This window comes from Dendrobates tinctorius, unplaced genomic scaffold (assembly GCF_039654945.1).
Source record: "Dendrobates tinctorius isolate UK_male_01 unplaced genomic scaffold, ASM3965494v1 ptg000035l, whole genome shotgun sequence".
Classification (NCBI taxonomy): Eukaryota; Metazoa; Chordata; class Amphibia; order Anura; family Dendrobatidae; genus Dendrobates; species Dendrobates tinctorius.
In genome coordinates this window covers 16227323-16250038 of record NW_027361703.1, presented here as the reverse complement: position 1 = coordinate 16250038, position 22716 = coordinate 16227323, and the positions used below count along the sequence as shown (strand labels likewise).

The 22716-nt window shown below is 41.9% G+C and overlaps 1 protein-coding gene across 5 annotated transcripts in view; it reads left to right on the top strand.

Annotated features, from left to right (window-relative positions):
• DOCK4 (dedicator of cytokinesis 4) overlaps nt 1-22716 on the top strand; it is a 505372-nt gene that overhangs the window by 173500 nt on the left and 309156 nt on the right. For all 5 annotated transcript variants that reach the window (XM_073573298.1, XM_073573297.1, XM_073573296.1 and 2 more), the window contains exons 6-8: nt 4611-4759; nt 14506-14590; nt 21929-22080. In XM_073573298.1, the coding sequence (XP_073429399.1) occupies nt 4611-4759; nt 14506-14590; nt 21929-22080 (386 nt within the window). The remainder of the gene's footprint in view (nt 1-4610; nt 4760-14505; nt 14591-21928; nt 22081-22716) is intronic.

Here is a 22716-nt window from a genome sequence, read left to right as displayed (position 1 = left end):
ATTTCTTCTTTTATCCTTGGGAAAATAAAAAATTGGGGGCTAAAAAATAATTTTTTGTGGAAAAAAAATGATTTTTTATTTTCACGCCTGGGCGTTATAAACTTCTGTGAAGCAGTTGGGGGTTCAGAGTGCTCACCACACATCTAGATAAGTTCCTTGGGTGGTCTAGTTTCCAAAATGGGGTCACTTGTGGTGGGTTTCCACTGTTTAGGCACATCAGAGGCTCTGCAAACATAGCATGATACCCGCAGACTATTCCATCAAGTCAGCATTTCAAAACATCACTACTTCCCTTCCGAGCCCCGACGTGTGCCCAAACAGTGGTTTACCCCCACATATGGGGTACTATCGTACTCGGGACAAACTGGACAACAATTTTTGGGGTCAAATTTCTCCTGTTACCCTTGTGAAAATAAAAAATTGTGGGCTAAAAAATCATTTTTTGAGGAAAAAAAATATTTTATATTTTCACGGCTCTGCGTTATAAACTTCTGTGAAGAACTTGGGGTTCAAAGTGCTCACCACACTTCTAGATTAGTTCCTTGGGTGGTTTAGTTTCCAAAATTGGGTCACTTGTGGGAGGCTTCCTCTGATAAGGCACATCAGGGGCTTTGCAAACGTAACATGACGCCCGCAGACCTTTCCATAAAGTCTGCTTTTCAAAACACTACTTCTCTTCCAAGCCCCGACGTATGCCCAAACAGTGGTTCCCCCCACATATGGGGTACCAGTGTACTCAGGACAAGCTGGACAACTTCTGTGGTCCAATTTATCTTGTTACCTTTGTGAGAATAAAAAATTGTGGGCTAAAAATGATTTTTTGAGGGGAAAAAATGATTTTTTATTTTCATGGCTCTGCGTAATAAACTTCTGTGAAGCACTTAGGGGTTCAAAGTGCTCACCACACATCTAGATAAGTTCCTTGGGGGGTCTAGTTTCCAGAATAGGGTCACTTGTGGGGGGTTTCTATTGTTCAGGCACATCAGGGGCTCTGCAAACGTAACATGACGCCGCAGACCATTCCATCAAGTTGGCATTTCAAAACGTCACTACTTCGCTTCCAAGCCACGATGTGTGCCCAAACAGTGGTTCAGCCCCACATATGGGATACCAGCGTACTCAGGACAAACTGTACAACAACTTTTGTGGTACAATTTATCCTGTTTCCCTTGGGAAAATAAAAATTAGCTTGCTAAAAAATAATTTTTGAGGAAAAAAAATGATTTTTTATTTTATCTGTTCTGTGTTATAATCTTCTGTGAAACACTTGGGGGTTCAAAGTGCTCACCACACATCTAGATAAGTTCCTTTGGGGGTCTAGTTTCCAAAATGGGGTTACTTGTGGAGGAGCTCCAATGTTTAGGCACTCTGGGACTCTCCAAACGCGACATGGCAACCCCTAAATATTCCAGCATATTTTCCATTCAAAAAGTCAAATGGTGCTCCTTCCCTTCTGAGCCCTGCCGTGCGCCCAAACAGTGGTTTATGACCACATATGAGGTATCAGTGTACTCAGGAGAAATTGCCCAACAAATTTTAGGATCCATTTTACCCTGTGGCTTATGTGAAAATGAAAAACCTGAGGCTAAAATAAAACTTTTGTGAAAAAAAAGTTTTTGTTTTTTTTTGTTTGTTTTTTTTACGGATCAATTTGTGAAGCACCTGGGGGGTTTAAAGTCTCACTATGCATCTAGTTAAGTTCCTTGGAGGGTCTAGTTTCCAAAATGTGGTGACTTGTGGGGAAGCTCCAATGTTTAGGCACACAGGGACTCTCCAAACGTGACATGGCAACCGCTAAATATTCCATCATATTTTCCATTTAAAAATGTCAAATGGCACTCCTTCCCCTTCTGAGCCCTGTCGTGCGCCCAAACAGTGGTTTATGACCACATATGAGGTATCGTTGTACTTAGGAGAAATTGGCCAACAAATTTTCGGATCCACTTTATCCTGTTACCTCTGTGAGGATGAAAAAATTGATGCTAAAAAAAATTTTTGTTGGAAAAATTAAAATGTCCATTTTTTCCTTCCATGTTGCTTTAGTTCCTGTGAAGCACCTGAAGGGTTAGTAATCTTCTTGAATGTAGTTTTGAGTAGCTTGAGGGGTGCAGTTTTTAGAATGGTGTCCCTTTTGGGTATTTTCTGCCATATAGACCCCTCAAAGTGACTTCAAATGTGAGATGGTCCCTAAAAAAATGGTTTTGTAAATTTCGTTGTAAAAATGAGAAATCGCTGGTCAACTTTTAACCCCTATAACTTCCTAACAAAAAAAAATTTGATTCCAAAATTGTGCTGATGTAAAGTAGACATGTGGGAAATGTTATTTATTAACTAGTTTGTGTAACATAACTCTCTGGTTTAACAGAATAATAATTCAAAATTTGAAAATTGCGAAATTTTCAAACTTTTCGCCAAATTTCCATTTTTTTCACAAATAATCGCAAAAATCATCGACCTAAATTTACGACTAACATGAAGCCCAGTATGTCACGAAAAAACAATCTCAGAATCGCTAGGATACGTTGAAGTGTTCCTGAGTTATTACCTCATAAAGGGACACTGGTCAGAAGTGCAAAAAATGGCCAGGTCATTAAGGTCAAAATAGGCTGGGTCATGAAGGGGTTAACTGTTCGGCCGAACCCACTGGACCTGAACATCCAGGGGTCCACCCGTCTCTAGTGATGAGCGATCGTGCTTAGGTTCAGGTGTTAAACGAGCAAGCTTGTGTGCTATAAGAGTGTCTTTAGCGTGCTTGAAAAATTTGTTTGAGTCTAACAAACAGGCAAACCCTGCATGTTTTGTGGCTGTCTAACAGCCAAGAGACATGCAGCTGCAGGTAGTCAAACATATTTTTTGCGCACACTAAAGACACTCGAGTATGCTCGGATAACATGTTATCCGAGCACGTTCACTCATCACTACTAGACAACTCATTCAAGTCAGTCTAAAAAGTGTAATCATCATACTTTTATGCTACACATACAGGGGGACATTTTGTTCAATCCTTTTAATGCTGTATTTCCACATGGCATTGGTTTTACTCAACCTCTTACTCACCCACCTCAGCCCCCTCCTGCCCCTTGCTGTGGCGTTATATGTTCGCTTTGCTTGCTGATAAGCAGTCTTTTAGTAGCTTGTTTAAACTGTCAGACTGCATTTACTATGTGTACCGAAGGATCAGTAATAGATCATTGGGTGAACATAAACCACCAGTGTTCTTCTCAGCACATATCCTGTATATAGTCTGCTTAATCATATCACCTGAAGAGTGAGCGTTTGGCTTGCTCGTCTTTCGATTGGCATCCTCCTTAAGGCCCCCATACACATTAGACTGTGGGGGCGCCGGCCAAGTGATCATTGCGGGAGATGTCAATAACTTATGTCCAAATTCGAACTGCCAGTCACATTTTTCTCCCAGAGGTAATAAGCCGGCCAATGTCAGATAGCGGATTTCTCATAGAGAACATAAGAGCGCTTGGCCAATCAAGTGCTTCTGTGTATGGGAGAGTTAGCTGAGATGGATGTCATCCGAATGATCAGCTAAAGCATCGTTTGGCCTACATCCATCTAATGTGTATGACCATCTTTACTCTCCTTGATTATTGGGAAATGAGTGCTTCCTTCACAGTAATCATGCAGTGTAAATCCGGACTTTCATATCAGAAAAGCAGAGCTCTGACACCAACAAAGATATGTTACTAGAGTTTGTGACCTTATTCCTGAAACTATTTCTAAAACCGTAAATCCCTAATGTAGCATTCGGCAGAAATAACTTCCAAAAACTATATAATGATTTAAATCCTGGTACATTGCTTAATAAATTTTGTCTGATTTGCGGTAGTGAAAATGTCTGAGCATATACTTCCTATAGAGCAAGGCCTCTCTATTCTTTTTTCATCAGGCCTAATCGGACAAACCAAATTAACTGCTAGGTCTCCCAAGTCAGACCCAGGTGATGCCTGGGCCTTGCCATGTATAATACATGGCAATGACAAATTTTAATATATTGCTTAAAGGGGGGTAGCCCACTTCTGGACCACTTCTGCTTAATCAATTGAGGACCCCATTCAGCAATGTCGGCTTCCTGTTAATTTAGTCATTACTAGAACAGCGACTATAGGGAGAAAGTAAAGTTCTGTTCTTCTTGTAGCCGCTCGCTTTCAGTCGTCGGAGTGGTGCAGAGCGCCGTAGCACTTCCTGTACACCGGCTTTACAATATTTAAATTCCATTTACCTGCATATTAGCTCAGTATGTCCAGATAAATACTATTTCTGTACATCAGAGGTTCTCTTTAAGGTCATGTTAGCGCAGTTTTTAAAAGAGGCATGAATTAATTGGGGTTGTCTGGGTTTTTGGGTTCAGATGTCCAAAACAAGGCTCGCCACTCTGCTCCTTGGATGTGCCTCACAAATTGGGGCCCATTTCATGTATTGAGAAGCTTGACTATAAATCCCACAAGTTCTTTTATTTGGGAAATAAGTTGTGATGTGACATTCTGGAAAGCATCCACGACATGTAAACTGAATTTCTTTATTAAAGTTGAAAATGAAGATTTGACAAGAGTTGAGCTGAGTAAATAAAATGTCTCTTTTTTTTATTTGCACTACAGAAAAGCGAAGGTGATCTCTTTCATCGTCTGGGTCATATAATGAATGAAATCCTTGATCTGCGCAGACAAGTGCTAGTGGGACATCTAACTCATGATCGCATGAAGGATGTGAAGCGGCACATAACGGCTCGTCTGGACTGGGGAAATGAGTGGGTAACAGATAATTATCTGGCTGCCATTCATATGCACAGAATGCTTTCTCAGTAGTTTTCTTGCTACAAGGGTGAGACTTTAGAATGAATTGCTAGCCAGTTTCACACTACTTAATAGAGGTGAGAGGGTTTTGCGTCCATATTCATAGAGATGCTGCCTATACGTTTCTGAAGCCTCAGATATAATTTGATAAGTGTTCTACATACTCTCCATTTCTCATTCTCTTTTTATGAGACTAATGTTGTTTGAGGGATCATAATGTATGATCTACTATTGGAATTGCAAAAAGATCATAAGTTATTGTGGCAGTCTGATGTGTGAAACAATGTCACCTTGAAAACCTAGAAAATATATTCTGAATTCTTACAAGGTTATGTGATCTTGTAATATTTTCTGCATTACATGGCTTCATTATCCTGACAAGCATTGTGGCGTTTTGTTCATTTTTATAAAAACATTGTATATTTAAAAATGGAAGTCCTTCAGCCTTAGACTCGCTGGTGATTTTACTGTAGCTTTCTATCAGATGAACCATATTGCATGGCAGCAGAAAAGGAAATTTCCCATCTGGTAAATTAATGCTCCATTAGTCCAATTATTTCTGCTGCTGTCATAGAAAATAAGTGCAAACAGAGACGCATCTTATTTTCTGCTTAGCACTCACAATCTAAACTGATATTTGTACATGTGGCTGACTAAGCCTAACTTTTTACCTAGAAAGATAGACAGACGGACATACAGATGAACCTGAGATAAATGGATACAATGGCTTGAGAAAGTATTCACCCCGTTTTCTTTTTTACTATTTTGTTACATTACAACCTGTGTTTTAATATTTTTGTAATCTACAGTAATTTTTGTGTGGTGCATTAGCACTAAATAGTCTAAGTTATTGAAGTGAGAAAAATATAGGCATAAAATAAATTCATGGGATCTAAAAACTAAAAATTGGCATGTGCATATGTATTCACCCCTTTTGTCATATGAAGCCCCTAAATATTTCTGGTGCAAGTCACATGCTTAATGAAAATAAGTCCTCCTGTGTGCAGTCTAACTGTCACATGGTCTGTCAGTATAGTTACACCTTTTCTGAAAGGCCAGAGAGGCTGCAACATCATTAAGCAAGGGGCACCACTAACCAAACGCCACCGTGAAGTCCAACGAGATCTCCAAACAAGTCAGGGGCAAAGTTGTTGAGAAATACAAGTCAGGATTGGGGTATAAAAAAAAAAATATATATATATAATATACTTTTGTAAGCCACTGTAGATCAGATAAAGAAAGAGAGGAAAAATTCACAATGGTGAACGCATTATAGAGCAGACGAATGGACACATAGTGGTTTATCTGATCACAGACCTCTTTTACTTATTTAATTTTTCAAGCTTTTTCTTCTCAAAGTGAACCTATCAGCAGGACTTTGCTAAGTAAGCTACAAACAAGTTACTTATCATAGAGACAGACTGCATGTGTTTCTCTCCCTTTGTTACATTTAGCGATGCACCAGCGATCCCAACAACGATACGACCCGGTCAGGATCACTGGTGCATCGCTAGTGAGCTGCCAAACAGGCAGATCTCACCAGCGATGCAGCAGCGGTCGTTACCTACCTGTCACACGCAGCTCTGATGACTTCTTCCACCCGCGTCCATGCGTCGCTCGTCGGCGCCAGCAGGAAGCCGACGATGAGAAGTTTACCAGGACGATCTCGCGCGATCAGTGATATCCGAGGGGGGGGGGGGGCAGTCGGAGGTAAGTGTCACATGTAGCGATATCGCTGTTGCGTCACAAAAGATGCTTTAGCGATATTGCTATGTGTAAAAGGCCCTTTAGATTAGGAAGATAAGACTGCCTACAGTCACGCCCCGGAGTACCAGCATATAATTAACTGATCACTTCTAACACTGATTACACAAGAACGATTTCTTCACTCCAGGTATCATTTTAATCAGTATAGCAGCGTCAACATGACACTGCCTGTACTTAGCAAAATCCTGCTGACAGGTTAGCTTTAAGGTTAAAACTTAACTTTCTGTAGTGATTGAGCCTGTCTGTTTTCCTTGCGGCCGGTGGTTAGGGCAGTATGAAACCACTGACTTGTTCCCTTTATCTATGCCTGCGTGAATATTTTCAAATAGTGATTGTGAAGCAAGGTCTTATGTCACAAGTTCTCAATGTATCATGATAATAGTCTCCAGCTCTTGTTTATTATTACAGTGCAATATGCACAGATGGAAATGCAGCTATTATCTTTCCCCCCAGACTGTATAGTTTTTGTCTCCAAGGCTCATACTGTGCTGTTGCATCGTTTAATACAGCTTCCCCAGGATACGATATGGATTATTAATGTGCATTTGCAAAACTGAATGCCAATCTAAAGCATGTTCTGTTACATATGATCGAAAACACAATTTGTCTGTAATGTTGTTGAGCTTTCCTTACTAATTACTCCTTCTTTTACGTATTTAGTTTTATTTATATAATTGGTAACAATTTCCATAGTTGTTTTTTATGGCAAATATTTATAGTTTTCACATAAAACACAGTAATTTTAAAGTCAATAATTGTATACACTATATTTTTTGTGGTTATAGATATTTATATTAAAGGAAACCTTTCAGCAGGATTTACATCAGCACTGAATGTATCTTTTAACACTGATTCCTATCATCCCCAACATTTTTGTAAAGTTCCCTATGTATTTCATTCAGTCATGGCCAAAACTGTTGGCACCCTTGAATTTGTTCCAGAAAATGTTTTTGTCTTGGGACAGAACAAATAAAAAACAGAGTAAAAAGGCAAATTGGACTTAATTTCACACAAAACCCCAACAATGTGCTGAACAAAATTGTTGGCACCTTTCCAAAATTGTGGGTAAACAACTTTGTTTCAAGCATGTGATGCTCATTCAAGCTCTCCTGTGGCAAGTGTCAGATGTGGGCAATATGAAAATCAAACCTAAATCCAGATAAAAAGGGGAGAAGTGTACTCAATCTTTGCATTACATGTCTGTGTGTGCTACACTAAGCATGGAGAACAGAAAAAGGGGAAGAAAACTGACTGAGGACTTGAGAATCAAAATTGTTGAATAGTGTAAACAATCTCAAGGTTATAAGTCCATTTCCAGATATCTTGCTGTTCCATTTTCCACTGTGCTCAACATAATCAAGAAATTTACAACCCATGTCACTGTAGCTAATTTACCTGGATGCGGACGGCAGAGAAAAATTGATGAAAGTTTGCAACGTAGGATAGTCCGAATGATGGATAAGCAGCCCCAATCAAGTTCCAAAGAAATTCATAGTTTCCTGCAGGCAATATCGCTAAAGTGTCACCGATTTTGTGACGCAGCAGCGATATCACTAGCGATATTGCTATGTGTGATACTTACCACCGACCGGCTCCCCCGCTGGCTATCGCTGATCACGCGAGAAAGTCCTGGACCGTTTCTCGTCAGCCGCTTCCTGCTGGGCTTCCTGCTGGCGCCGACAAACGATGCGTGGACGCGGGCGGGAGGACGTCTTCATCGCCGCATCTGACAGGTAAGTAACAATCGCTGGTGAGATCTGCCTGTGTGGCAGCTCACTAGCGACCATTTAGCGATGCACCAACGATCCTGACCGGGAAGTATCGTGGTCGGGATCGCTGGTGCATCGCTAAATGTGACGGGACCCTAAGTCGAAATCCTTCTGGGAAGGCTTCTTGTGGACAGATGAGACCAAGATAAAGCCAGAGAAACCAAGGAAAGTCCTGTGCACACGTGGCTCTGAAGCACAAACAGTCTGTCTCTGTCTCCATGATCAGGAACATGTTTGTGATTTGGGGTGGCCTGTGGACAGGTCTTTCCTTTGTTTCTCTGGCTTAGCGCAGGAAGATAAGATTGTTCCTACAGGCCTGTCCGGGAGCATGGGTATATCATAAGCTGAACACTTCTAGCACTGATTACACAAGAACCACAAGACTGATTTCTTCTCCCCAGGTTTCATTTTAATCAGTATAGCATCGACAACATGACAATGTCTGTAGCTTACTTAGCAAAATCCTGCTGACAGGTTCGCTTGAAGCAAAAATGAATTAAAATTAACCTATAATTCTCTCAATTGTTCCTTACTGTGCAGGTACGCAACTGGTTGAGTGCCTACTAATTGTGCGTAGTCCCTGGCAGTCACTTCTTTGCAAAAAAAAATAAATTACTTTTTTTCTTGAGACAGCAATATGCTCAAGACATTGCATAGGGCCCTTTACAGTATACATAAAGTGAATGGGCTATGCTTAGGGGTCCCCTTTTTGAATTTACCTGTGTAAGTTTGTTTAGTATAGTCCTGTTCTATAGTCCTGTTCATCGTTATTGGCACCTCTTCATTTTTTTCATAGACTCTACAATATAGAATCATAGAATCGTAGAGTTGGAAGGGACCTCTTGGGCCATCAGGTCCAACCCCCTGCTCAAAGCAGGATTCGCTAAATCATCCCAGTCAGATGTCTGTCCAGCCTGTGTTTGAAGACTTCCATTGAAGGAGAACTCACCAATTCTCGTGGCAGCTTGTTCCACTCATTGATCACTCTAACTGTCAAAAAGTTTTTTCTAATATCTAATCTGTATCTCCTCCCATTCAGTTTCATCCCATTGCTTCTAGTCTTTCCTTGTGCAAATGAGAATAAAGTTGATCCTTCTACAATGTGACAGCCCTTTAGATATTTGTATACAGCTATTAAGTCTCCTCTCAGTCTTCTCTTTTGCAAACTAAACATTCCTAAATCCTGCAACCTTTCCTCATAAGACAGGGTTTGCAGACCGGTCACCATTCTAGTCGCTCTTTTCTGAACTTGCTCCAGTTTGTTGATGTCTTTTTTAAAATGTGGTGCCCAAAACTAGACACTATTCCAGATGAGGTCTGACCAAAGAGGAGTAGAGGGAAATAATGACTTCACGTGATCTAGACTGTATACTTCTGTTAATACATCCTAGAATTGCATTTGCCTTTTTTGCTGCTGCATCACACTGTTGACTCATATCCAGTCTGTGATCTATTAGTATACCCAAGTCTTTTTCACATGTGCTGTTGCTTAGCCCTATTCCTCCCATTCTGTATATGCTTTTTTCATTTTTATTGCCCAGATGTAGTACTTTGCATTTTTCCCTGTTAAAAACCATTCTGTTAGTTGCTGCCCACTTCTCCAGTTTATTTATATCTTTTTGAATCCTCTCTCTCTCTTCTCTAGTGTTAGCTATCCCTCCTAGCTTTGTGTCATCAACAAATTTAATCAGTTTACCCTCAATTCCTTCATCTAAATCGTTGATAAAGATGTTGAACAATACAGGGCCCAGGACAGAGCCATGTGGTACCCCACTTGAGACATTCTTCCAACTGGATGTGCAGCCATTTACGACCCTCTTTGGGTCCGATCACTAAGCCAGTTATGAATCCACCTAACAGGTTGCCTTGTCCATTCCATACTTAGTCATTTTTTCAATAAGGATTTTATGAGATACTTTGTCAAATGCTTTGCTGAAGTCAAGATATACTATATCTACAGCATTTCCTTGATCCACCCAATCAGTGATTCCGTCATAGAAGGAAATTAAGTTAGTCTGACATGACTTATTAGTTACAAACCCATGCTGACTCTGTTTAATCACTTCATTCTTATCCAGCTACTGACATACATGTTGTTTAATAATTTGTTCAAAGATCTTTCCTGGTATAGAAGTCAGACTCACCGGCCTATAGTTGCCTGGGTCCACCTTCTTCCCCTTTTCAGAAATAAATGGAAATGTACCAAAGTTATATCCTTAGGATTTTTTAATTAGTGGTCCAAAGTAATTCAATAATAAAACATTCAACTTACACGTTGCAATTTCAAGGAAGAAACAGGATAAACAGCATGGGCAACAATAAGGACACCCCTAATTAATACTTGGTTGCACGCCCTTTGACATGAATGGATTCTGTCATCAGTTTCTTGTAGCAATCTGTAAGCTTCTTGCACTTCTCAGCTGGTATTTTCTTACACTCGTCCTTTGCGGTTTGTTCACACTCTTGAATGTTTGCATGGTTCTTTTTCCTAATGGCAGATTTCAGCTCACCACAAAGATTTTCAATGGGATTGAGGTCAGGACTCAGTGCTGGCCATTTTAAAACAATCCACTTTTTCTTTTTCAACCATTCCTTTGTACTTTTGGATTTATGCTTTGGGTCATTGTCTTGCTGGAGGACCCATGATCTTCGACTCAAACCAAGTTTTCTTATAATGGGTAGGACATTTTGCTTTAGAATCTCTTGATAATTCTCTGATTTCATGATTCCTGTGATACGGTCAAGGCCTCCAGTACCCGACTCAGCAAGGCAACCTCACAGTGTTGTGTATCTTCCACCATGCCTAACTGTTGGTAGGGTGTTCTTTTCCTTGTAAGCTTAATTGCTCCATCTGCAAACAAACTGTTGCTTTGAATTTCCAAAAAGACCTATTTTTGTTTCATCTGTCTACAGAACATTTTCCCAGAAGGATTGTGGTTTGTCAAAGTACTCTTTGGTAAAGATCAGTCTTTTCTTTTTATGTCTTCAGCAATGGCTTTTTCTTTGGTCTGCGCCCATAAAGCTGTGCTTGGTTTAGTGTGCAGCTTATGGTACTTGTTGAAATCATGAACCCACACTGTACCAGATTGGCCTTTAGGTCTTTGGATGCTTGACGTGGTGTCTTTTCCACCATTCACACCAACCTTCAAAGACATCTCTTGTCAATTTTCCTCTTTCCCCCCACATCCAGGGCGATTCTTGATGGTTACATGCTTTGCAAATTTCTTAACAACATTGCGCACTGTTGAAACTTGAATGCCAAGATCTTTGGAGATGGCCTTAGACCCTTTGTAAGTCTTGTGTGTTCTCTAACAGCAGTTCTTATGTCCTCAAACAGCTCCTTTGTCTAAACTATTGTGACAAAGGAACAGGGTCTATCAAGTGGCTTTTTAAAACACTGAAGTCATCATTCATTGGCTAATTTATGTCTCATGAGGACCGACAATCACAGGTGATTATCATTTGTGATTTACCACAGGGGAGTCAAAATGTGATTCCATACTAAATTAACTTAAAGGTTGCTAATACCAGTGTCACACAAGATTTAGGATTTTCTATTTTTCCTTCCCATTGTTTTTGTTTTCAATTAGTGTTCATCGTTTGCTTCATTGTATTTAACACAAGTGCTCTATACAAAAAATGTTTTCACTTTATTCATTTTTTTCAGGAGATATTCCACATTATGTACTTAAACTTCATGGATGCCAATAATGATGAACAGGACTGTGATTATATACTGTACCATACATAATGAAGGGAATTATTGTATTCCTAATTAAAATAATTATATTTTGCCATATTGTAATTTTCTAATATAATTGTTTTTCTAGTATATATCTGTAACAATTGATATTCACAGCTTGCTTCAGCTCTCAAGCTATGTAATTGACTATAGTCTTTACAAGAAATCTGTAGGTATAATAATTTTGCATAAATCGATAGGTCACCTATGAAACCTATTCAAATATGTTATGAGTGGCATCTTCCTTACCTTACAGTAGTCTCTTGCCCAACTTTCCTTTCCTTTTTTTTAAACCATAAATTTTTATTAACAATTTGTGCCAAGCATTACATCATATTGACATTGATTTCTTAATGAATAACACAATATTATAGGGAATGCGGAAGGGAAGGAAAAAGGGGAAAGGTGGTGACATTACATTTACCATCCAGTCACATTCTACTTACCATCCAGTCACATTCTCCCCTACTTTCCTTTCCTACCGACTCTGTAAATACAAGAAAGGAAGGAAAGTGATGCAGCTTCAGTCTCTACCTTCTTCATCACATCATGAAATGCACACCCAATAATGTAGAAAGAAAACATGCTTTTATACAAATTAGCTGCATTAGACTGTAAAAGTCCCATAGCTTGTGGATTGGAAACTATATTTTAGCACAGGGGTCTCATCAACACACTGCACATGGACCGCAGGCGACCCCAACAGCTCACGAGACCAGGGACGTAACCACAGCAGGGCTTAGGGAGAAAAAAGGTCCTCTGATGCCAGCACATTTTCACCATAGTCGCACATACGGCTGAAATTCCTTGAGGTTCAGATAACCATTGGCTTCATGTGCCACAATACCTATTCAGGCCCCCTCTAGAAGAGGGACATTATTAAAGGAAGGGACCACGATAGAGGACAATATTATAGTTCTAGGCACATTATTACAGGATGGGGGACATTATTACAAAATGAGGGCCTGGACAGAGGATGTTATTAGAGGATGAGGACCAGAATGACAGAATGAGGAGCATACATACATTATTAGTTTATGGGGGCAACTGGTGGCCATTCTTACTGTATGGTGCCAGTTGTGGGGCATGGTATGAGTTTGGTGGACGTAATTTCTGTATTATGCCAATTTGGGGACATAAGAAAGGAATATAAAAATTAAAGAGAAAAAAAGTATAAAACTGTAGCGGTAAAATATTATGCCAGTAAAATTGCTGCTTTATATAAAATCCAAATGAAACAAAAATAGTACACTTTCGGTAAAGTCTGGAGCAACCCAAGCTACAAAACTGAACCGTAACCCCTGTGATGATCACCGTGAAAAAAAAAGTAAAAGTTTCTCCAAAAAATGTAGGTTTTTCATTACACTGACACAAACAATGGAATATAAAGTCCTAAAAAAATTATATAGAATGTCAAAGAATGGGGCCCATCAAATTCACATTTTTTTCTTTTACGTGTGGCCAATTTACACGACCAAGTTTGAGACACCTGTTTTAATATATATTTTTTACTAATGTATTCAAATATGCAAAAATGAACTTTACCTGATTTTTTTTTTTTTTTTTTTTTAATGAGTACTTCCTCCACTTGCTGCTATTAAACTGATTTGAACAGGTTTTTTTTTTCTCTGTCCCTCCATTCCAAAGGCATGCCTGACCTCTCAACTACCCCGGTAATAAAGATGCAAATTTTTCTTTCAACCAGTTGGGCATATACCACAGAACTTCTCTATGGGTACCAGATTTGCTTTTTCTCCTTTATTACACTGACCAATCAAAACATGGCTTCATGATAGAGGGGAAAAAAAGCAAATGTCCACAGAGAAGGTGACAGCTGCAGACAAAATTTGTCCCATGTGAACATGGTGAGAACTCCACAATTGCCACGTAGTTTCTCATTGTTGGACTACTGGAGCACAGAAACTCAGCAGTCCTGAGGCAGAAGATGTGCAACACAGTGCATCTCCTGTAATACAGTCAGATCAGGCGCTCTAGCTCTCCAGCTCTGAGTAAAACAAATCTCACCTCAGAAGGACATGCTTTTGTGACTTTCTTTGTGCTTTTGCCCCTATATATAATCCCGCCTTGTTTTGATTGGCCAGCGTCATAGAAGAGTAAAAGCAAACACAAACGGAGAAATTCTGTGGTATATACCTAGCTAGTTGAAAGGAAAATTTGCATATTTAATTTTGGGTGCATAACTTTAAAATAAGAACACAATAAAAAAAAAAAGGAGATCTATTCCAGAGACACTGAAACAGCAGCAATTGGAGGATGTACCTGGTTTAACTTACTTTAAACTTATACTTATAAAACATATAACGTATACTGAAATTCTAAATTTTGCTCAACATATTGTTTTGTAGAGATCAAATTTTTTATGTTAGAATGTTATTTTTCAGTAGTTTTCCATATTTTATAGGCAGCTGGGTCTAGACTTGGTTCCAAGGAAAGAGTTTGCAATGGTAGATCCGGAAGACATCAGCGTTACTGAATTATACAGACTAGTAAGTATGATTCCACCATGGAAAAAACATTTGTTTTATCCATTTATGCTTGCTGGATCCCCTACTACCTTGAGAATAGGAAGTATGACAATGGTACATTTTTTAACTATATGAAGTGACCTATAAATTTAATGTGCAATATAACATATAAAAATGGCCGCTGTGTTTAACCTATATGGTAGTAATTTGGCCAAAAATAAAAAACATTTCTTTTTATCTTGAAAGAAATATCAAGTTATCATTGCTTTTTTTTTTTTTTTTTTAGAGAAAGCATGAAAATAGTGTTGCGTGCCATTGTGATTTATGTGGAAATTGCTTAAAATGTAGTATTTCTTATGCAGAATCATACCACTGAAATAGCACAAAAAGAGGACTTAAAAATCCTCCAATAATAGAAGAAAACAGCAAAAAAGCAGAGAGGTTTACCCGTCCAGGCCTCCAGACAAATGCACTATCAGGATGCAGTGGACCCTTATAATTAAGATGGCAACACAGGTGCAAGAATACCGATGAAACAACCGCTCACAGCCTACCAATACATGGAGGCGGTTGCCTTGTATATTAATGCACAATAAAAAACTTGTATGCGGCACTGTTCACACTATGGCAATGCACAGCATCCAGGTTAACAGCCTAGTAGTGACACCCTTCTATTAGCTCAGGCGGGCTGTCCAGTGATATCGAAATGCATGCCATGTGAACAGGCACCACAGTTTACAAGACCAAATGGGCCCAACTGCACCCTGAATAAAAAGTGTAAAAAACACTTTATGTGGAGTATTAGCTGATGTTTTCCCTTCACCCATGACAGCACCACCTGAGAGAGGGATCCGCCCCGCCAGGACAGGAACCTACTGAAATATAAGGGGCGACACCTCTCCCCTGCTTCAGTTGGGTTCCTGTCCTGGAACGGGATCCCAGTCTGACAGCGGCGGTGTGCCTGTTATAGATGAAGATGGACCCAGGGCCGTCTCGGCGCAGGAAGAGCAAGTCAGGCTTACCTGCAGCGCCGGCCGTCGGTGGCCTGGAAGCGCAGTCCCGGGGTTCCTCCTGCAGGCCCCAGGTTCGTGCGGGTGCGGTATGGCGGCCTCAGCAGCGGGGCTCTCCTTCGTGCCTCCCTCCCCCTGCGCGCGCCCGATCCTTCTCCCTGGGACGACAGGGGAAGTCGGGCGGCTTCTGACGTCAGCGGTGCGGTGCACCCTGGTAAGTGCACCTGCTGACGTCACGGACGCGATGGCAACATGGCGCCTGGTGCGGCGCCGGCCGCAGGAAGAAGATGAGCGGCCGGCGATCACAGGGGGGAGGGGTACCGACCACTCACCGGGCATACACCTACAAAAGGAGATCGAGGGATTCCTCGAGATCGAGAGAGCACAGACCGCATGCTCCAACACAGCCTCCGAGTCCGGTACCTGACTTTGTGGGTGGTGAGTGAACTTTGAGAATGTTAGACCAATATTAATAGGGTCCTTCTTGTGTGTTATTTTTTCCTTAGGGAAAAGGCAAAAAAGCAGGGAGCAAAAGGAACCATAGAGAGTGCGCTATATGCCAGCGCCCCCTAGCAAAAGATTGGCAAAAGGACCTTTGCGCCAGCTGTATCCAGCGGACTATGGCGGAGGAGGTGCCGAGCCTGGCAACTAACCTCAGATCAGTTATAAGGTCCGAGGTAGAAGGCTCACTTAAAATATTATTAAAGAAAAAGAAAAAAGTAGGAGAAACTTCCCAACTTCTTCGTCAGACTCTTCCTCGTCTGAATATCAGGTCGAACACAGGTCCTCCTCCTCCTCGGATAGTGATACAGGGGGCAGGCCATGTTTTCCGGAAGAGGATACAGACGCTCTCCTTAAGGCCATTAGGACAACCATGGGCCTACAGGAGTAAAAAGCGGCTAAGTCCCTAGAAGACGTAATGTTTGGGGGGTTACAGGAAAGGAAAAAGTGCACCTTTCCGGTTAATGAGAAAATTTAGGCGCTCATTGAAAAAGAGTGGAAGAAGCCTGAAAGATCAGGTAGCCTTCCCTCCTCAAAAAGGAGATATCCCTTTGAGCCTAAAAACACAGAAATATGGGACAAAGTCCCAAAAATTGATGCAGCACTATCCAGATCATCCAAGAGGTCGGCCCTGCCCCTAGAAGACTCAGGAGTACTAAGAGATCTGCTAGATAAGAAAGCAGACTCCTACCTAAGACTTGCATGGGAAGCAGCGGCAGAGGGTCTGAAACCAGCAATATCCGGCACCTGCACAGCCCACTCTTTAATGATCTGGTTACAGCAGCTAGAAGAAAAGCTCGCATCCAAGGTGTCAAGGGAAAAAATTTTGGGAGATATGTATCTTCTACATGGAGCAGCTGCCTTTTTGGCCGACACCTCTGCCGATTCCATGAGATTGACAGCGAGGGCAGCAGGGTTATCAAACGCCACAAGGCGTGCATTATGGCTTAAAGGCTGTCCTGGAGACCTGCAATCAAAAGCTAAACTATGCTCTCTTCCATGTGATGGACAATTTCTCTTTGGCAAAAATTTAGACGACATCCTGGAAAAAGCAGGGGACAGGAAAACGGGCTTCCCCAGATTTACGGGAGATCAAAGAAGACCGCCCTTTCGGAGGGGAAAATTCAATAGGGGCTGTCCTCCGGGGGATCGGAAAAGATGGGACGACAAAAGAAAGAAAGAGTCTGGATTCATGTTTGGGGGAGCCGCTTCATCTGCAAAGAAGTCCCCACAATGACGCTGGTATCCCTGTAGGGGGGAGACTGATGCTCTTTTATCAGGCCTGGGAAAATATATCTTCCAACACTTGGATTTTAAACATCATAAAAAATGGCCTAAAATTTCCTTTTTTTCAGCAGCCGAGAGCATCGTTTGTGGTGACCCCCGTCAGGAAAGGGTTAGAAGAGCAGTTGGCCCTAGAGGCAGAGATTCTAAGTCTGCTGGACAAACACGTTCTGATCGAGGTTCCAAGCGAGCAGGAAAGAAGGGGTTTCTATTCACCCCTCTTCCTAATAAAAAAACCGGATCATTCATTCAGGACGATTATAAATCTCAGAGGCCTCAACCAATGGATAGAAAACCAGACCTTCAAAATGGAGTCAGTGACTTCGGCCATAAAACTGTTACACCACAATTGTTTTATGGCCGTAGTCGACTTAAAGGATGCCCACTACCACATCCCTATCCATCCCGAGTACCAAAAATACATAAGGGTAGCTCTCTTCATCCAGGGCAACCTCAGACATTTTCAGGTCAGAGCCCTTCCATTCGGCATATCTATAGCCCCGAGGGTGTTCACGAAGGTAGTAGCAGAGATGACAGCCTTCCTCCGAATCCACAACACAATTATAATACCCTACTTAGACGACTTTCTAATTGTGGGCAACTCGGAACATCACTGCACAGAACAGGTGGAAAGGGTAACAAATACCCTACAGAGACTGGGCTGGATGGTGAATGTCAAAAAGTCAAGGCTTCAACCCCTACAAAGGCAAATGTTTTTAGGATTCATCTTGGACTCGGAACAGCAAAAGTGTCTTTTACTAGAGGCCAAAGTGGAAAAGGTGAGGAATATGACCCTGGCAGCAATAGACCAACCTCACACGACCCTGAGAGGGGCGATGTCCTTACTAGGCACACTGACAGCCTGTATCCCAGCGGTCAGATGGGCACAATTTCATACCAGTCTAGTGCAAGCAGAGATCCTATCAGCGCAGAAATTGCTAAAAGGGCGTTTAGAAGGAAGGCTGGAACTTTCCTTAAAAGTCAAAAACTCTCAGATGGTGGCTAGACAGAACAAACCTAGTAGCAGGGACATTATGGCACAGGCCAGTATCTGATGTGATTCTGACTGACCCAAGTTCCTCGGGGTGGGGAGCACACCTGAGGGGACGGGCAGCCCAGGGGCCCTGGGGACACCTAGAACAAAACGCATCCTTCAACCTAAGAGAATTAAGGGCAGTAAACAAAGCCTTAAGGATATTCATCCCCAGTCTAGAAGGCCGCAATGTCCGAATCATGACGGACAACAAAGTGACAGTGGCTTATATCAACCACCAGGGAGGGACAAGGTCACACACCCTAATGAGCGAAACCAGCGAAATCTTTCGCAGAGCAGAACGACACCTACACTCTCTAACGGCCTTACACATCAGAGGGGTGGAGAACATACAAGCTGATTTCCTAAGCCGCAACACATTGAGGCAGGGAGAATGGGCCCTAAATCACTTAGTGTTCCAGAAGATAGTACAACTCTGGGGAGAGCCAATAATAGACCTCTTTGCCAACAAAAGCAACAGGCAGGTAAAAAGATTCTGTTCATTGAACCCAAAAGAAGAACCATGGGCAGTGGACGCATTACAAATTCCGTGGAATTTCGAACTGGGTTACGCCTTTCCTCCAGTAGCTCTAATCCCAGCAGTGGTGAAGAAAATAAGAGATCAGGCCAGAGTGATCTTAATAGCCCCATTTTGGCCATAAAGGCCCTGGTTCTCACTACTACAGATGATGTCCCTCTCAGATCCATGGGTGCTGCCAGAGATTCCAGACCTGCTAGCTCAGGGTCCGGTATTCCACACGCAAGTCAAGGGGTTCCATCTGACGGCGTGGAATTTGAGAGGTCACTTTAAAAAAAAAAAAAAAAGAGGGTTCTCCCCTGGGTTGGTGGCTACACTGATGAAAAGTAGAAAGCCAGTAACAACTAATATATACGGTAGGACATGGAATAAGTTTCTGCAGTTCCTAGGAAGACCGTTAGACTAAGAACCCCCGATCAAGGACATCTTAGAGTTCTTACAGGCAGGACTACAACTAGGCCTAGCGGTAAATACACTCAAAGTACAAGTTTCAGCACTAGGCGCTCTGTATAACTGCAACATAGCAGCCAACAGATGGGTGGCCAGATTCATTAACTCCTGCCAGAGGTCTAGACCAATCCCTTTGCCAAAAATAGCTCCCTGGGATTTAAACCTTGTGTTAGTAGCTCTCACGAAAGAGCCATTTGAACCAGTGCAACAACTACCAGTAAAATATCTTACCCTAAAAACCATTATTTTAGTGGCCCTTACATCGGCACGTAGAGTGAGTGACTTGCAGGCCCTCTCAGTTAGCCCACCTTATACCCAGGTGTACCAGGACAGGGTTGTCCTAAAAACAGACCCTGCTTATCTACCGAAAGTTGTATCAGATTTTCACCGAAGCCAGGAAATTGTCCTCCCCTCCTTCTATGACAATCCAAAAAAACCCAGGAGAGGAGATATTCCATAATCTAGACGTTTATAGAGCCCTCTTAGAGTATATATCAGTAACTAGCCAGTGGAGGAGGTCCCAGTCCCTATTTGTAGCCTTCCAGGGTGCCAGGAAGGGTTACGGAGTATCGAAAGGGACTATTGCCAGATGGATTAGGGAGGTCATTAGTGTAGCCTACACAGCTAGTGGTGTTCCGATTCCTGACGGCATCAAGGCTCATTCCAACAGAGCCGTGGCGACCTCCTGGGCTGAGAAAGCAGAGGTATCAATTCAACAGATTTGTAAGGCCGCTACCTGGGCCTCACCCTCAACCTTTTTAAAACACTATAGATTAAATCTATCCTCCTCTGCTGACTTAACCTTTGGTAGAGGGGTGCTGCAAGCGGTGGTCCCTCCCTAAGGTGTTCGAAGTCTCCAAAAATCTCTCAGGTGGTGCTGTCATGGGTGAAGGGAAAACCACCATGGTTACTTACCGGTAGCCGGTTTTTCCGGAACCCATGACAGCACCCATATATTCCCCCCCCCCTTTTTTCACCATATGGGTGTGCACGTTAACAGGGTGTATTTGTGTGATGTGGTGTTGGATAAACATATAAATAACCGGGAAGTCCTCTCAATGTTCTGTAACCAACTGAAGCGGGGGAGAGGTGCCGCCCCTTATATTTCAGTAGGTTCCTGTCCTGGCAGGGCGGATCCCTCTCTCAGGTGGTGCTGTCATGGGTTCCGGAAAAACCGGCTACCGGTAAGTAACCATGGTGGTTTTGTCCAAAATACTTGAGCTCGTAACCTGCGCCAAAAGTCTCCACGTTTACGGGTCCCTAGCACTAAATCCTAACACTGAAATGGCACAAAAAGAGGACTTAAAAATCCTCCAATAATAGAAGAAAACAGCAAAAAAGCAGAAAGGTTTACCCGTCCAGGCCTCCAGACAAATGCACTATCAGGATGCAGTGGACCCATATAATTAAGATGAGGAGGATTTTTAAGTCCTCTTTTTGTGCTACTTCAGTGTTAGGATTTAGTGTTATGTACCCTTAAACGTGGAGACTTTTGGCGCAGGTTACGGGCTCACGTATTTTGGCCAAAATATCAGCTAATACTCCATATTTTTTAATATGTTTTTTGCACTTTTTATTCAGGGTGCAGTTGGGCCCATTTGGTCTTGTAAACTGCGTTGTCTGTTCACATGGCATGCATTTTGATAGCGCTGGGCAGCCAGCCTGAGCTAATAGGGTGTCACTACTAGGCTGTTAAACTGGATGCTGTGCATGGCCATAGTGTGAACAGCGCCGCATACAAGTTTTTTATTGTGCATTAATATACAAGGCAACCGCCCCCTCCATGTATTGGTAGGCTGTGAGCGGTTGTTTCATCGGTATTCTTGCACCTGTGTTACCATCTTAATTATATGAGTCCACTGCATCCTGATAGTGCATTTGGCTGGAGGCCTGGATGGGTAAACCTTTCTGCTTTTTTGCTGTTTTCTTATGCAGAATCATACAAAATATTTAATCGCATATACAGTAAAAGTCTGATTGTTGTGGTCCAATTAGTGCAAGCAAATATTATAAACTTTGTAATATACTTTAGTAGAAATTTTTTTTTTTTTTAATTGAGAAATTTCCTCTTCTCCCCCATACCTAATCAACTCATTATTCACTCTGAAAATCTTCTAAAATCCACCCTGTTAAAGACTAGATGATTTTCCAGTTCACTGAGGGAACAGATAACAGCGGCCTATTAATGTCTGTTTAGATAGGTGGCGGAGGAGGAAGGCAGCATTAGATAGACAGAGGCAGACCATGCGTACTATGTAATTTCACTCAAAGCTAGATTCACAGCTGCATTGCTTAGTGCTACTGAGTACTACTGTGTAATGTCATCCATGCTGCTGTTGACTATAGAGTAGGAAGCCCTCATGTCTATGTGTACTCTGTATGGGAGACATTGTAGTAGCTAGCCTTCATCCAATATTTCAAATGTAGCTGCTGTTTTGCCATACCTAACTAAGGAGATTTATCACTTGAGAGAGCCTTATGGTCACTTCAAAAAAATTTTAGTAAACAAAGTCAGATCACTGGTTGTCTTATTTTGCACTCAGATGGAGCACAGACACAGGAAAAAAGACACGCCAGTGCCAGCAAGCAGCCATCACTTATTTGTACAGATGAAGAGCTTGATGTGCTCAAATCTAGGAGAGGAGTTAGAAGTGATATTCTCACTTTATGACAGCAAAGAAAATCGACCAATAAGGTAAGGAGTCTGTTTCACTTGGGAAAAAAATGGATGAGAATATTTCAGAGTTAATATGCAATAGTTTGTGTTGAAATCTTTAACTGCCTTGGAGTTAAACTGTAGAGTGACAAAAAGCGTACCCATGCACACTAGGTGATAGTATTGCAGTTTTGGCTTTCCTTGCTGCATTGTGTAAAGCACAACTCTTATAAAGGCTTGTGTAGGTATCCAGCTCCTGCACTCCACATGTTGTAAAGGTTTCAACGTGAAATGGTTTGAAGAAAGGAATCGATGATCATTGTGGTTCTCCTGGAGACGTCTTTACGACTTTGAAGTGCATAGAGAATTAAAACTGCATGATTCTACACCACAACTCTTCCTTGGAATTTATTCCACAAGCATCGCATGTTTAGCAGATATGAGGTAAGGCCACCACCATTCTATAATGCTGTATATCTGCCCCCAACCCAACGAGAACAAAGAAAGCTTTTATTATACTTAACTGCGGGGCGGTCCGGTCCACGGGGGTGTCGATGTTTTTGGTCTGGCGCCTCCCATCTTCTTAAAGTCACCTCCCTCCTTGCTTTGTGTGGATGACGCATCCCTACATCATCCACACAGTCTCCCTGGCATCGCGCTCCTGCACAGTCGTAC